General features: G+C 41.7%; 1 protein-coding gene across 1 annotated transcript; it reads left to right on the forward strand.

Moving 5' to 3' along the window:
* Positions 1–2741: 2741 nt before the first annotated feature.
* LOC119726406 (calcium-activated chloride channel regulator 1-like) lies at positions 2742–16608 on the forward strand. The gene is made up of 14 exons (XM_038198060.1): positions 2742–2773; positions 4107–4116; positions 4611–4902; positions 7237–7538; positions 8361–8606; positions 9164–9297; positions 10073–10166; positions 10320–10616; positions 11502–11729; positions 12419–12550; positions 12965–13121; positions 13339–13503; positions 13763–13987; positions 14489–16608. The coding sequence occupies exons 1-14, from the start codon at positions 2742–2744 to the stop codon at positions 15088–15090; spliced, it is 2916 nt and encodes a 971-aa protein (XP_038053988.1). The 3' UTR covers positions 15091–16608.
* The last annotated feature ends 107 nt before the right edge of the window (positions 16609–16715 follow it).

Here is a 16715-nt window from a genome sequence, read left to right on the forward strand (position 1 = left end):
GCCTTCGCACTTCAGTGAACCAAATAATTTGAAATTTGGTATGTGATTATTTTTTTTTCAACGATGTTCAATTGACATTTGGGGGACAAGGCAAGGCAGAGAGCAAGCCGTTTATGGTTGTGCCTCCCTCTCTGTGTTTTACCGGAGTTACTACATTATAAATGATATAGCTCTTCACATTATTCCACTACAAATGGTTGGATTTCTATATTGGTTTTGTTCTATTCTTACATAAAAATATTCACAATTTTGGGAAATGTCCAAGGAAATAGTTGTCCGCCCTATGACCCTGCGTTTGTAACTCAACAGTGGATATTATTAAACTTTTCGAGAAATAGTGAAAATCATATACTCTAAAAACGCTGGTTAAAATTGTGTTGGTTAAAAAAGTTGGTTAAAATTTTAACCAATCAGTCATTTTACCCAACGCTGGTTAAATTACCCAAATTTTGGGTAAATGTAACCAGAATTGGGTAAAATGACTAATTTTAACCAACTGTTGTTTACCAGGTGAACAGCCCAACAGTTGGATAAAAAAGTACCCAACAGTTGGACAAAATGTGCCCAACGATGGGTAAACGTTGGGCAAAATTGGTACTATACACATTGTTGGTTAAAATTGTAACCAACGAAATTTTAACCAGCGTTTTGAGACGGTGTACCCAACCTGTTGAACACGATTTCGTCACAGCCCGTTTTATTCCAAAATCAATCAAGTGGATGATCGTTGGACATCACCTTCACTTCTTAATTTCGTCTAAATGACAGCAAGCTAGAGAGAATAATTTCACGGGGTGTTAAATACCAGTAGGATCTTTGATGCAAGTAACGTTTTTGATAATAAATCTTAAAATTAATGTGGCCTGACGTTGCGAACTTAGCAAGTTCTTCTTCAGAGGCTAAAACTTAGCCTCTGAAGAAGAACTTGCTAAGTTCGCAACGTCAGGCCACATTAATTTTAAGATTTATATATTTCAGGTCCATCCAGTCAGTAAGCAGTTTGCAGCAGTTTTACTTTTTTTCATGTTTTTGATAATAGTGCGGTAGATTTACTTTCGTATAAATCCAAATGATCATATATGTCTTTAATCAGAATTTTGTCATGATTTTCTACATATTGTTGATGAAAAACTCTTTGTGTTTGTTGTCAAATTAAACTTTCTAGCCTTTAGGCAATTTTTGTCTTAGCAAGCCGCTGGACATTGCATATTCAATTTTGAACTATCGGTCTGAGAAATTAAGGCAAACGACATTTCGCCGAACGTCAGAATTGGGTGCCACAAATTCGAGCTTATGTGAATTAGTCTTCGTAGCGCCAATGCAGGAGGGTTGAATATCTGGAGGTGATTGATGAGATACGAAGGGGACAAAGTGAAAGTGTCGCTTTGTGTGCCGTAAAACTGTTATTTCCATCATTACAACCATTGCTTCAAATCTAATTAATGTTTACAGAAAGAGATTACTATTTTGTCGAAAACACACATGGGAGATGTACCAAGTTTGTATTATAAGTTTCGCCAAATGTGTTGGTACTAGTGTTGTGGTTTTGCGCGTTTCTTTTCAACGACTGTTTCCTCAAGCGGTAAAAACAAACCCGAAACAGCCTACAAATTGGTAAATCTGATGCGTCTTGCTACATTTGGATTCAATGAAATTGGTCTTAGGACGCGTCTTAGCTAAGATCGATCTTAGAGTGAGGACTCGTCTTAAGTCATGAGACGAGTTTCAAAATAAGACGGGTTTATAATTAAGGGTTCACTGGGAAGTCGTAATTTTCTATCATAGATTCACTTGAGGTTTTGATGGCGCCACGGCCAGCGGACGGTCAATGATCCGCACATTGGCGCAACTAAGGGAGAAGGGAGTGGCTGTGCCCCCTCGCGCTGAAGTTTTGAAGAGAAACAAAACTTCGTTGTATTTGAAACTGCGATTCAACCCATCGAGTTCCCTCTAAAAACAGGACCCAAAGTGCAATATAGTTGAAAACCTAGTCACTTTATTTGATCTGTTATACCAGAAAAAACCTTGAAAAAAGTTCGAGGCACTTGTAATCCTGCGCCTGAATTCGTACAAACCTCCTCAATGTACATAGCAATCAAGATAATTTCTATTTTCGATCACAGGCTATTTTCTGATAACATCTAAACATTATAAACCCTTTCAGCTGCATGTGGCGGTTACCAGCTTATTTAAGTGTCTTGACTGCATATGGTGGGTACCAGCGTATTTCAGCATGCTATCTTCTCGATTCGTTGAACCAAGCGCCCAAGTCAATGACCGTTGGTTCGTCTCAAGGCTTTGGTTGTAATTAGTTTTCTCTCTCTAGAGGTCTCGAATCGTTATTTTTGTTAAGATAATGTTTGTTTCGAGAGTTCAAAATGGTCCTTAGTGCGTTGGGCTCGTCCCTTCGTGGATAATAACATCATTAGTTCGAGGTGAAGCCCAGACGCTCAACCCTTTCGGCACTTTATAAGCTGATGGTTTTGTAACGATAACTTTTTTTCCATCTCTGGTTGCCGAGGTCATAATGAGAAAACAACACATCTGGCTAATTTAAAAACACGCATTGGACTTAATTGAGGGAGGTTTAAATCTTCTACACATCTCCTATAGTTTGTCTGCTAAGCATTATTCGTCATCGTTTGTAAAGGGGTGTGACAGAAATCGCTTCTGAAAAAGTATCGACAACGATGAGCCGAAAATATTGCGGAGGGAGGGGGTAGTGGGCAAAGTCCGACACCATGGCCGAGTTCGGGGGTCTGTTCTTGATACGGTATTATGTTCTTGCAAAACCCCCACGGATAGGTGGTGAGTGATCCTGTCCCGAGTGCAGTGTTCGTAGGTCGTGTTCTCGCCGTTCGAGCGCGAGAACAATATACCCGTGTCAAGAACAGACTGCCAAAACTCGGCCATTGGTGCGCTGTTCAAGGAGGATGGGGCTGAAACCCATGTGACCTAGGTGGTGCTGTTCACTTGCCGACCAACACGACATATTTACAAAGAGTGAGAATTTTGTTAACAAGACCAACGACTGGGGCAGGAGGTTCTCGCCGTCACAATTCCTCTCTATATTGACGGTTTTGACTGGCAGTATCAAGGGTCTCGTCCTACAAGCAGCCCATTTAAAAATCTACTTTCAAAACATAGGCCTGAGCACTTGCGATCAACATAATATTTCTGTGGTAGGCTACCACAATCAAATGCATGGACATTTCTAACATTATACAAAGCTTACTTTAAAACATGGATGGTATCGAACACCCAATAACATTGCAGGCACAAAGATCCCTCGAGAAAGAAAAGTGCCGATATGACCCACTCTTCGGTCTTCCCTGATACCATACCATCAATTGTTTTCCGGTAAAACAGTTCCGATAAATTCATTGGGGAAAATATCCAAATACGATAATATTCAAATTACATTCTGAAGAAGAAAAAAACTTAAGAAAAAGGCATCAATTGGGTGTAACATTGCATGACTTTGTTTAGTTTAAAAGTGTGAATAATATTGTGACGCACTTGGTTATGTGGCACAACTCCAACAGTTCGATAACATACGCACTAAACAGGGTGAGTCAAAAAGAAAGTAACCCAAATTAATGATTTTTTTATTTTAAAAAGCAACCAAATTTGAAACATCAATGAAGTATATCTGAAAAGAGCATCTTCTTCCACTCATCTCAAAAGAAGAATTACTGTGATCCATGCTATCAGGAGTTATGAACGTTTTACTAAAAGAACCAATTTTTATAGTTGCCAATTGAATGGCCAAATTAGGTTTTGCCCTATTGTAACGCTATTCATAAGACGCAGTACATGTCAAATACTGTACGGAGTAATGTATACTTGATGAGTTTTCAGACCGGCATCAAGGCAGGCTTAAGTTTTAATGAATGTTTGCGCCGGGTCAATATGATTTACCTACACGCTCCCTAGCTGTTATTTGAAGGATTTTCCGTCAGGGTTTGCGATAGTAAAGTTTGGAGGGGAAAAAACGGAAATTGCCCTTCATTGTGACCGGTAAAACTTGTTCCGTTCACTGTAAAAATTTATTTGTATTGCTGATTTGTTTTAGTTACTCTATAATGTTTGATTTCAAATGTCAGTTGTCTGGAGGTAAAGAAAGAATGTACAACTCTATCAACTGTTTCATGTGACGGTTCAAACACATTTCAAGCAACGCATATAATTCTCAGTGATCTTATTGACTTTTTAATAATAAATTTCGGCCGTATCACTGATGATTCCCCAAACAGGCATGGGCAGTGTATCTTTGAAGCCCAAAAAATATTATGGAGAGAGAAAACAATGAAGAAATGTTCAATTTTAGAGATGGGGGAATCTTGGTTGTAATAATACGTTATTTCAAAAACTACGAAATCAGGTCGAACTGAGATCCTTATCCACATAGGACCTATCCGACTTGGTAGAATTTGAATGAGATCGTGACGTTTGAGGCTAAAATAATATCACTGCGCCAGCCTAACTCTTGAGAAGAGTTGTGATCAAAATTAATATTTAATTGTTTACTTCTATCCGAAGTGTCAGATTTTTGTTAAACCATGTCAAGTTCTCTTTCCTCACTCTCTATTCTCTATTATTTTTTCCAGACTATATTTGCCGAAGCATCCTCGTTCCTCTACCAAGCGACCAACCATCGAGCATACTTCCACGAGCTCACTATCCTCGTTCCCGAATCCTGGTCCGACGATCCCACCTACCAGCCAGCCTTTACGGAGAGCTTCCACACCGCCAACATACTCGTCAACACCGCTACCGGTCGCGATGTACCCACCCAACCGTTCGTCAAACAGCCGGGCATGTGCGGGGAGGAGGGGGCCTACCTTCATCTAACGAGGGAGCTGATTGGGCAGGGCAACCCGGGACCATGGGGAAATCTCAGTAAGTTCGTAATTTCCTGCCATTTTGGGAGCAAGTTTGATCAAGGGCTGAGGTTAACCCGGAGCAAGTTCGAGTGAGAGACAATAACCAAAGTTCGAGTAACTTCACTCAAACCAACACAGTTTAGTTTGACCAGTCTAGTAGCCTTTTCAGGATCACAAATGAGCAATTTAGGGCGAGGACCATTAGTCGACTAGTGGTTGATTCGTGACGTAACTTTATACGCCTGCGCACTAAAATCAACGCCCAAACGCCTCTAGTCAAACGATGGTCTAAAGTACAACAGGGAGCCAGCTATGGGCGGTAAGTTTCTTGATGACGTTTTGACGACCGCCGTGTTAGGAGGATACTATGTATAGCGCCGGAGAAGTTACGTCATGAATTCACAACTAGTCGGCAAGTGCTCCTCGAAAGAACTTGCTCATAGTTTGACCAACATTCATGCCAAATCGCCTGACTTAAGCTGCTTTTTTACCATCAAAAATTACAGAACTTTCAGATGTTTCATGTCGTTTGGTCTTGTCAAAAAAAAACACTCGCCATCTAATACTTTTAACGTGTGAAGACACCAAATGGTTGATTCACTATCGGATTCGCTATCAAACCATGCAGGATTTTGTGAAGATTGGAAAAATGACCAAACTCTAACATGTCAATTGTACATGTACGTGTTTTAAAGCAAATTAACTATAGCCAGATAGGAGATTTTCATGGCAGGTTGGCATGAAATGCTGCCACTGCTCAACTACGGAATTGCCGATAACGATGACAGATATAGCTAGGCGTATGCAAAGAAAACCCTTTAACTCAGCAGATGGTTTTTGCAGCCGGTGGTGTTTCTAGAAATACGATTTGTTGACGCGGTCACGTCTTCAGAATGTCAAAGAGATAGGATCGATCACCTGGCATCCTCGTCCGGGATTTAAAAAAATCCGAGGCTTTGATTTCTCTCCCCGATTTGCTTGCTCAATTCCCGGCAAACATGAGAAATAGGTGACAAAACGCATCACCCAAACGGCAACAAAAGTGGTGATTTAATTGCTCATTCCCCTTTAATAACACGCCTTTGGAGTGAGATGTAAGATAAACTGTGTCTCCGTGATAGTCTTTCTTCAGGCACGGCAAACAAGTTCATCCGATTACCATTGGAGCGGAGTTTGGGATTACCTCTCCCGGAAGGCCTGTGGGATCCTTTCCCCTTGAGACTCGCGGTACGTAACCGCCCACCTCCGCAGATCACAACCCCGATCATGCCGGATTTGCCTCGGAGTGACCCTCAACTAAAGACGTAGAGAAAAACAGCATCTTCTGCTGTTGGCTAACCTTCGGCTGAAGAGTATTGTTTTATCTCCTGTATTTGCTTGAATACAAATTGAAAAGAAATCTGCTATGTTCTGAGGACTGAATCCTTAATTTTTCAATCACAGTTTTGTGTCTTCCGTCAAAATGAGATAGAAGCGTTTGTCGTGTTTATCCGAGAAACAAAAAGAACGTCAGTTTTTTGAGTTTTTAACAAAACAGTCAGTCGTGCAATCGACTCAACATTTGGTATTTAAATTCTAAATTAACTCTAAAGAGCAGTTTTGTTTTGGGGCGGGAATGTTGTCTCTAATAATGTGCTGTGCACAACTAAACTTATAGTAAGCAATTGCGAATACTCCTGCTTTAATAATCATTATACCTGCAAAGTTTTAGTTTGAGTGCTTTTTCCAATAATCGTCTTTCATAATAATTTGAACAACAGTCCTGGAATGACCCTTACCCCTTCCAGATCATACAAACGGCCAATGAAATGGTTAATATCGTTGGCTATCTTGCGTTCGAGGATTGACAAAAACAAGATTGCTTTGTAGTTAAGTAGCCTAATTGGTGAAAAAGAAGCGTTCGAAAGACTGATTTAGGTTCAGCACAGATTTAGGTTCAGCATGAATGTATATTTTTTTTGGCATGGTTATTACCATCCATTTCATGCGGATCCATTGGAATATTGATTTAATAAATTCTTCATTCGGGTCCATATTGTTGTCTTATCTTCAAAAATGTAATTTCGATTACATTGCAATGTTATTTTAATTCTGACTTGCAGGATGCATACAGCCCAGTGCTAAATTCAGCTGCGTATCTCTTGTGTCCGAGTTTGCTTCAGTTGAATAACAAGAGTAAATGTGTGAAATAAGCATGACGGCAAAATGGATATTTGTCCCCTAAAGGGAAATTGCGGATTGAGATGCAACAGCACCTTGGTCTCAAGGGACGCTGTAACCTAGGTAATATGTTGATGTTACATGTACTTATTCATAAGATGGATATTTTATCCTTGCCCTTTTTGTTTAGCTCGAGTACTGGTGCACGAATGGGGCCATCTCCGATGGGGTCTTTTTGACGAGTACCCAAGCGGACCGGACGACCCTCACTTCTACCTGACCAGCTCGGGCGCCGTGGAGCCCACTAGGTGCTCCAAGGCCGTGACCGGGGACATTGTGCCCGTCCACCGGCGGCAAGGCGGGCCTGATGTCCGGTGCGATCTTGGAGACAACCGGGGTCACTTACCGGACCCCACGTGTCGGTTCCAACCGCACGTCAACCAGGCGCAAGGGGCGAGTGGATCCCTCATGTATGCGCATTTTGTCGACCAGGTAAATTTCAAAGAATGATTTTTTTGCGAATTTGGGGTTGGGAACCACTGTTTTATTTTGCCGTTAAGTTGTTCAGTGCATGGCCTAGATACAGGGAAATAGCACCGGGGCGCTCGAGGTCTGTGATCCTCTTTTCCGAGTCAGAAACTGGAGAAGACAAAAAAGAAGAAGACGAAATTGTAGAAACCCATCTAGTGCCCTCTGGAAACTGAGACCCGGCCGTCCTGCAAATTATTTTGACTCTATAGTTGGGCCAACATACACTCATTTTCCTCATGGACATTATCTGACGAAATTAAAATGCATACTCAAGAATAAGTCGAAACACAGATGCCTTGTCTAATATATTTCTGTGATAAGTAAAAACTCAGCTCAAAAACAAAAAAACTTGATGTCCCATTAAGGTAATACAATTGAAATACAAGGCTGTTTACAATAAACGTAACATAAGTCGCCAGACGGACTGTTATTTATTTCTGTCCGTTGAATTAGCTGTATCCTTCAAAGAGTAATATAAGCCAAAAAATGAGTTGATGTATATAATTATAGCGGCTCAAAATTAACTTGCTTCTGATATGATAAAAGAAACTAGAAACCACGGATTAGATTTCCTCTTAAAAGGATAGAGTCTGAAGGCAAAGAGGCAAAGGGTTGTCTTTCATAAATCAGACATTTTAGAGTAATTAAATACCCCACTGACAGTGCAAACTCATTTATCCTTGCACGACTCCATTAAGATGACTTCATTAGTCATAGGTTAAACCCAAGCATAATCCATATTTCCTCGGCCTCATTTTTTTTCTGTGAAATGATTTGCGACAGATTACAGGATTTTGCCATAGCAACGGCAGGGGGGACGCGGGGTCACTGCACAACCCCGAGGCCCCAAACCGTCACAACGCGCTGTGCGACGGCCGCAGTGCCTGGGACGTCATGCTGACGAGCGAGGACTTCGCCGACGGTGCCAACCCGCCTCGAGAGGTCGCTGTTACTCTCCCACGGTTCTCCGTCAAGCGGGCCAAGAAGAGACGGGTGGTTTTGGTTCTGGATACCTCTAGCAGCATGAATGTTGGTCGAGTTGTTTTTTTTGTAAACGTATAGTTTGTGCCGAGGACAAGATTCGACAAGTGCGAGCGCGAACATGGGGTCCGACAATCGTTGATCTCTGCCTAATAACGCGCATGCGCAATTACAGTCCACTCAAACCACTGTCAAATTGGACAATGTCACACAAATATCTTTTTCATGAGATGGAATTTTTGCGTCCATATTTTTGTGTGTGAAATTCTTGCAACAATAGCAAGAGTTGCAAACAACAAAATATCTGAGTGACATCGAGTCAATGATACTCTATAGCCGGTCGAAGCATTCTGCGAAGTCAACGGTTCCCTCAGGGGATACAAATCGGTGATGTATTAACCATTTCCCGAGGTCCGGTTCCAATAGTCGAAAACATTTTCAAATTATAGTCGAACCCTCTGTACTCGAAGTTGCTCCTTCCTGATACCTTTTCATTTAAAAGGGAGATTCAAATTTTTAACAGCGGATCATTCTTGGTTGAATTTAAGATTCATTACTAGTAACACCTAATATTTATTAGATATCAATTCTTTATCATCTTGCAGGAAAACAGAAAGTTTGAGAAGCTTCTTCGGGCCAGCTCGTTTTTACTGACTGATGTCCTGCCCAAGGATACCTGGGTGGCACTGGTGCAGTTCAATGCCACAGCTTCGGTCCTGGCACCACTCACCAAAATAAGGTACACAAAAATAAGTATGTACCGTTTGATCTTCTTGAAGTGCATGGAAAAGGTGATACAAAATATTAAGAAAACTTCATAAACAGGACTTTCGACAAGAGGTTTGAAAGCACTAAAGGATTGAGACCCGGTTTTCATGTCGATAACAAGCGACCCTTAGGTGGCAGCCATATTGGAATACGAAATTTCTGGATCGGCCAATAGAGGGCGCCCTCTTGATAGAATCAAATCCATAGGGGTGCACACCGGTAAATCGATCCGCCAAGCTCATGAATAAAAGTTATACCCTCAAAATATTCTATATTAGAGAGTTCTAAGCGCCGTAAAATTGGGGAATTGAAGAGATATGGTAATGAACCTCTGGCCCGGACTTGGGGCTTCCAATTCTGAGCATTTTGGATGCTATTGGGCTCGAAAGTGGCGCTATTTTGCCATGTTGTGGAGGGATCGTTTTTCAAGATGGCTACTTTTCCGCTTTGGGGGAAATAGGGGTTGTCTTCTTTTCGTGAAAATATCTCAAAAAGTCAATGGTCAACCCACCAAAAATCGAAAAGAAAATGAAAGATGACACATTGATCATCATTTTTCTGTGCAGCTTGAATACCTGTGAGAGTTTTGAGTATTTTAAAAATAATTTTGAAGTATGGGCATTTAGCACTAGTGTCTATGGGAGTTTATTTGCAGGTATGCACCCACAGAAATGCTCTGTTAATGATTGATCTGAAAGATAAAGGCTCGGTTGGATTCTAAACACTTTTTTGGGTGATTTGAGTAGATACAAGAGCAGCCGGCAGAATTTGTTGGACAAACTACCCGTCTCTGCTGACGGCAACTCGAGTATGGGAGCAGGAATCTTAAAAGCGCTAGAAGTAAGTGTCTAAATACCGAGAACTACACGAGTTCTTCCAAAATATACAAGTCTGTCTTTTTGTAAATGTGCCTTTTATATTTCTATTCAACAACAAATGTTGAACAGTAAATCATTTTCTTACGGATTTGATTTCCTGTTTAACAACGTGTAGGTCCTGTCGACTAACGGCGAGTCACCGCAAGTGGGCGTCATCCTCGTCATGAGTGATGGTCTGGAGGACACGCCTCCCTTCTTCCGTGACGTAGCCGATAACGTCAGGGCACGGGGCGTGGTCCTGGACGCTATGGCCTACAGCGCCATCTTGGATGAGAACTTCCACCTGCCAAACGCGGGCGGAGGAGGCTCATTCTTTATTCCGTTCGCCGAGAACGGCACCATTGCCACCGAGAAACCCACGGCCATGGAAATGGAAGACGAGGAATTTCAAGACACGGAAAAGTTCTTGACGGTAAGACAAAACCGGCGAGCGATCACTGTAAGCCTATTTGGCCACGTATAAAATCGAGACTTGGTTTCTACCTCTCAGGGGCGGCGGAACCGGGGGACGGGGGGCACTTGCCGCCCCCAGATTTACCTAAGTGCCCCTTTGCGGACATAAATGTTCCCCCTCGAGCATAAATGTGCCCCCTCGAGTTTCTAACATTTGTTTGAAGTAACCATTTCCCAAAATGGTATAGATAGTTTTGATATGAACGAGGAATATGAAACCAAGCCCTAAAAGCCTCACAATGCGCCCTGAAAATGGGCACATAATGCGTAGTTTACTGCCTAATGGTCGGTTTTGAAGAGCGCCCCCCTTTTTGGAAGATGGTACAAGCCCCCCCCCCCCCGCCCCAATATTTGATTTTACGGAGGCCAAATGTCCGGTGAAAAATGCGTGTCGACATTTCAGCGGGGATGTGGCCCAAGAAAAAGATTAGCAAGTGCCCCTTTTCTGTGACCCCCCCCCCAAGTTTGAAAACCGTTCCGCCGCCGCTGCTACCTCTACACATTTGGTTTAGATTGTATGTGACAACAAAGAGTAATTTCATAGGAAGAATGGTAGTTTTCTATTAACTCGATCCACCGCTCTCAAGCGTTTCTCCCGGTATGAATATATTTTCAGTGTGTAATCCCAAACGTACCTCACAGTGTCCCTTCATGGGGTCTAGTTCGCACGGCGGTCCTCATTGTTTGAAGTGCCACTCAAATGCATTATTTTTGGTCTGGTACTTCCAATGAATACGGAGATCATCTATGATGAGCGGGGCACAAAGAGGGCACACGCCTCGAGCGGAGACAGTATAGTATAATTTTTCCCCCATTTATTTTGTCCTGTCTGTTTTTCTTCCAGATCGCCCGGCGAACGGAAATGCTACTTGGAAACGGCAACGGTACCAACTACGTGCACATGGACAGCACCTTGGGTATCGATACCATTTTTCGATTCATCTGGGAGATCGGTCAGGCGACGGCGATCGTGCGAACGCCGGAGGGGATGATACTCGACCCTAGCAGACCCGAGTACTTGATGGACATGGAGGGTCGAAAGGTTGAGATTCGAATCCAAGGGATCGCCCAGGTAAAAAAAAATATATAGTGTTGTTCTTACTAATAAAAATAAAGACTCGGAAACCAACATTCCAACCGAAATTTGAACCGCACGGCTCTTTAGCACGGCTATATCTTGCGCATGGTATCCGAATAAAACGAAGATGCCGAATTGAACTTCAGTAAAATCCTGGTTTTATGCAGACGTTGGTTTGGAACCACAGTTCAGATTAGATAAAGCGAGCACAATACAGATGACTTATAAGTATCTGAAATAGATTAGGCCCATGATTGCAAGATCTGTATATAATGTTCGGACTCATTTGCAATTAACCCAAAAGTAACCTACCGAATTATTATCAAAAAAGCTGACTTGGATTAAAGATCGCACTGGGACCAAACACTCCGTGAAATTATTCCGTCTCACTTGCTGTTATTTGAAGAAATTTAGAAATTTAGGTAAAAGCCACCAATCAGTCAATTGATTGATTTTCTGAAATACAGAAGTGCTATGGAGGAAATCCTGTTTCGTTATCAAAAGGTTGAGTATGGTTTTTCCACTCGTTTTCCCTCGAAAAGTGTATTATCCACTGAGCGGAAACTTCATCAGGTTAAGTTCGAACGTTGTCTAGTCTTCTTTGGATTTTAAAAGCAAACAAATCCTATGTACCTTTAAAAAGGGAAAATCATAAACAAAATTACTCATTTGTTCCTTGGTAGTCTGGAACGTGGGGTTACGGTATCCTGAACATGAACGAGCGCCCACAAACCATGCGGGTGCACGTGTACTCTAGGCCGTCCGATCCGGCAGTGCCGCCTCTACGAGCAAGGACCCACATCAAACGGAATCAGGTAGGCTTTTTTAAACAGAATATAAAACAAGATTGAAGTTAGTTTTATGAGGCTTTTTTTTTTCTTTATAAAAGGCATTTGATATGAATTGTTGTTCAGATATCTTGCAATCTTTTTCTGTTGTGTTAGGTCATAAATAACCAAAGACCTAATGGGCTTGAGGTCGTAAGATATCGCTAGACATTGTTTTAATCGTATATCAGGAAATAAAAGTGGTGCTTTTTCCCTCCCAAAAACGCTGATGTGCATTTTGTGAAGTTGAGAAGAAAGTCTGTCGAGATTAATATGTGTGTGCTTGTAGCCTTGCACACCTATACTGGACATCGTCTAATACTAATACTGTCAGCAAAACGATACCCTCTTTTTACCTTATGAAGATGAGTTTGGTGAACAGAAATTATGGCTGTATTTTAGGTGAATTTTACAGAGGAATCGAGAGTAATAATTTACGGTGAGGTAACGCAGGGAGAGCTGCCGGTGATCAAGGCAAAGGTCAAGGCACTGATCAAGCGGCCAGGGGACGGAGATTCCTCGGGATATCTTGCCGTGGAACTGTTCGATCTTGGAACGGGTAAGGCTTTAATTAACATTCACAAGTTAGAAGTAAATTCTGCTTTCAAAAGTGTGATCTACGGCATTGTACCGTGTGGTTCTCTTGGCAGATCTTTGGAAGGGGCTTCCTTTCTGTACAAGCTACTTCCTTGCATTATCGACGCGGTCATTTTAGAGTGGCAGCCGTTAATTTTAACTTGTGTTTTTGCTCCTTCTAATTCCATATCACGCGGCAGGAGCGGATACCGAAAGGGATGATGGGATATACTCGGCCTACTTCATGGGCTTCACCGGTGATGGCGTTTATCAGGTCACATTGGAGGTCGAAAACGAGGCTGTGGGTCAAGCCAAGAAGATAACCTTTCCTCAGACATTGGGCGGAGTAATGCCGCCGAATTGGAGTAAGAATCCCTTTATTTAATTACACTATCCTGACAATATAGAGTCACAGGCTGTCCCTTTGTCAGGTCGCATCTGAAGTAATATAATGTTTAAATTATGTTCATTCACACATCGACCGAAGCATTCTTTATTCTCTTGTGCAGAATGTGCTGTCTGTGCTTACGTTCCCGTATGTTCTCAAATGCAAATACTTTTTGGAAGGATAATAATGCATTATCAGTGCCAAATAGATGTCACTGTACTTTTTCTGCCTGTCAGATAACACCGAGGAGCCGGTCTTAGTGGACGTAGACCCCTTCATGCGAGCCACCCAAGCCGTAGAATTCACCGTGATCTCGGCACCACCTTCTGATAAGATGGACGAGGCAGACATGTTCCCACCGGCCCGGGTGACCAATCTGAGGGTAGCGAGCTTCTCCAGGTACGAGGGTAGGCTGACGCTGCGATGGACGGCACCGGGGGATGATTACGATGTCGGAACAGGTATCGTAGTTTTCCATTTTTAGTGAATACAACGAAAATAAGATCAAAATAACAATGCCATGTTACGTATGTAGCGCATAAGTATCCAGGGTAAAAAAGTCGACAACAGCAAAACAAATGGCGTACGTTTTGTACAGGGTTAAGACAATACGTATTTGGGTACGGGTGGCTTCAGTTAGATTCTTGTTCGTGATTATGAGTGTATTTACGGGTCTATCAGAAATCATTCATATCCAAGATCAGTATGTCTACAATCTTGTTTTCTTTTCCGTTCCTTTTACCTGCATCGCCTAACTATGAGAGACTTAAGCATATATCAAACTGCATCGATGAGTAACAATTTGCAACTGAATGGCAATCTTTATTGCTCTGTTCTATAATGCTTACAAAATTAAGCATGTCTTTCCAATACGGACCAAATCGGACCTACTATATACCGAATAGTTAGAAAGAGACTGATCGAATATTTTCTTGATTGTGTAATGTGTTTAACATTTTTAGCCACCACGTACGACCTGAGATGCAGTCACAACTTCGAGGAAATCTCGTCCGACTTCAGCAACGCCAGAGTGGTCTATGACATCGACATCATATCTGGTGACCTCTCAGCACCGCAGAAAAGTGGATCCGAAGAAACCCTGGTCGTGAGAATCCCCACCATGCAGTCGGCGGTCCCCGATGACTTGATGTTGTTCCTGGCGTTCCGTATCCGGGCGATCGATGACTCGGGCCTGGCTGGGGAGACGTCTAACATCGCCACCGCGGTGGTCGACTACGGAGCCGGTCCAACGACCACCCATTTGATGGCCGAAACCGCTTACCCACCGCCTTCATCAACGCCCGTGCTATCTACTGTAGCCACTGGTGCCTCCAGCATCACCACCACTATAAATGACCACCACTTGTTGACCCTTGGCAGAAACATGGCCATCGTGCTTGGTGTTTCCGTCTTCCTCGTGGTTTTTTCCACGGTGGTGTTAATCATAGCCTGCAGGACCAAGCGACGAAACGACAGGGAGCACGACAACGGAATAAGTGTCTCCTACACCAAGGCCCGGTCGACTCGGAGGGTCAGCGACGCATGGGTGTTGGAAGAGATCTGAGTATTTGGGGTTGATATTTACACCAAAGAGCGTCCAACAAGGTTGTTGGTGTGAAATTATGAGACAAGATATCACAAATATACAAACCTAGGGCTAGCTCAGTGACCATAAGCATGATTCACCATAGGACTGTTGTTTTCCATAGCTTTAAGCACATCGTATCGCTTCATAATGCACACATTTCGCTCAACCCTCGGTTTTGGAAGATATCTTTCAGTAGTTTGAATCCATTTAGATGCACGACTTGGTGTGAACATATGTTACAGTTGACCCTGTTATAATTTTGTACCTTTAAAACTTAAATTTTTGCGAAAATGGCAAAAGGCCGTGTATACTCTGTCTGAATAGTATAAACTTATTTGCAGTTTCAACTTTCACTAGCTTGCAACATACGCTATATATTACCAAAACCAGAGGACTTTAGGTTGCACCGATTTTATTCAAAACTGACTTGACTTTGATACGTGGGCGCACGAAGACAAGATTTGAATTGTATTTTAGTCTTTTTTAGATGTTCTTAATATTCGAGTAAACCGTTTTGATACTCAAAACAAAATGTTTCAACAAGCTATAATGAGTATTATTCATTTATAATTACGTGTTCATTAAACTAGCATAAAATTTAATTAGACAGCATTGTTGGTATAAATTCCAGTACATGTACAAAATATATCTCTTATCTTGAAAGTTGGACAAAGAAAATGAAAAAAAGAGCGGGACTTGAGCTTGAGATCAAAGGAGGACCGTGCAGGTTCTCTGCCCAATTTTTACTAATTGGGCCACGAACAATCGATCTAGCCTATTTGCGATGGTGATTTTGGCCTCCAAATAGGAGCTGAGGCATTGAGGAGACGTTGAAATGTCTCCGTAATTCCCAAAGGTATAACTTTGAGGCTAACGTGCCTCCCAAATGATATAATGTATGATAGTAGAGCATATAGATAAAATTGTATGAAGATCTTAAGTTGAAGTCCTGCCCGATTCGATGTTAATTCGACCCTATGTTGATCTAAAGTGAACCTGTCAATTCTTTGCTGGCACTAGATTATTATAATTGACATTTATTGTATGATCCGAGTATCAGAACTATCACTCAACGGACACTTCCTAAGATAGCTTTTTACAAAATAATATCCCGCTTTATATGTGAACCATTTATAATAACTTACATATTGGAAACTGCAAAGCAGTGAACTAATGGCTAGTCCAATTTCTCCCGGGCTTGCACGATTTTATTTGCTTTATGCTAATGAAGTAAACATATTGACTATTGTAGGTTTGGTTAAAAGTATTTACCCAGCTCGCAAGTATATTGTGCAATTAAATATTCATAAAAGTAACTATGTAAATTATAAATATCAAATACATATTCTTTATCGCTGTATCTTTTGAGCTAATTTAGCATAAAATACGGTTAATGTTAGATCACGATTTTGTATTTTCTACGCAGATTTGACCAATAATGCAGTAACTCGAGAGGTGGAAAATAAACCAATGGATGAATTTGGTATACGTGTATTCCATAGTGAAATATCAGCTTTGTTTATTCTACCACCACAATTATTGATTAATTGTTTAGTTGTTCTATAGTTATTTTCTAAGAAGAATATAATTACTAGACATCT

The sequence above is a fragment of the Patiria miniata genome, unplaced genomic scaffold (assembly GCF_015706575.1).
Source record: "Patiria miniata isolate m_02_andy unplaced genomic scaffold, ASM1570657v1 HiC_scaffold_2, whole genome shotgun sequence".
Taxonomy (NCBI): Eukaryota; Metazoa; Echinodermata; class Asteroidea; order Valvatida; family Asterinidae; genus Patiria; species Patiria miniata.

What these genes read in the sequence shown, in the direction of transcription:
- LOC119726406 (XM_038198060.1), top strand. Translation starts at nt 2,742, where the DNA reads ATGGCCGAGTTCGGGGGTCTGTTCTTGATACG. An exon ending in ATACCTCTAGCAGCATGAAT is followed by an intron (nt 8,607 to 9,163) that starts GTTGGTCGAGTT and finishes ATCATCTTGCAG; the next exon opens with GAAAACAGAAAGTTTGAGAA. An exon ending in ACTGTTCGATCTTGGAACGG is followed by an intron (nt 13,122 to 13,338) that starts GTAAGGCTTTAA and finishes ATCACGCGGCAG; the next exon opens with GAGCGGATACCGAAAGGGAT.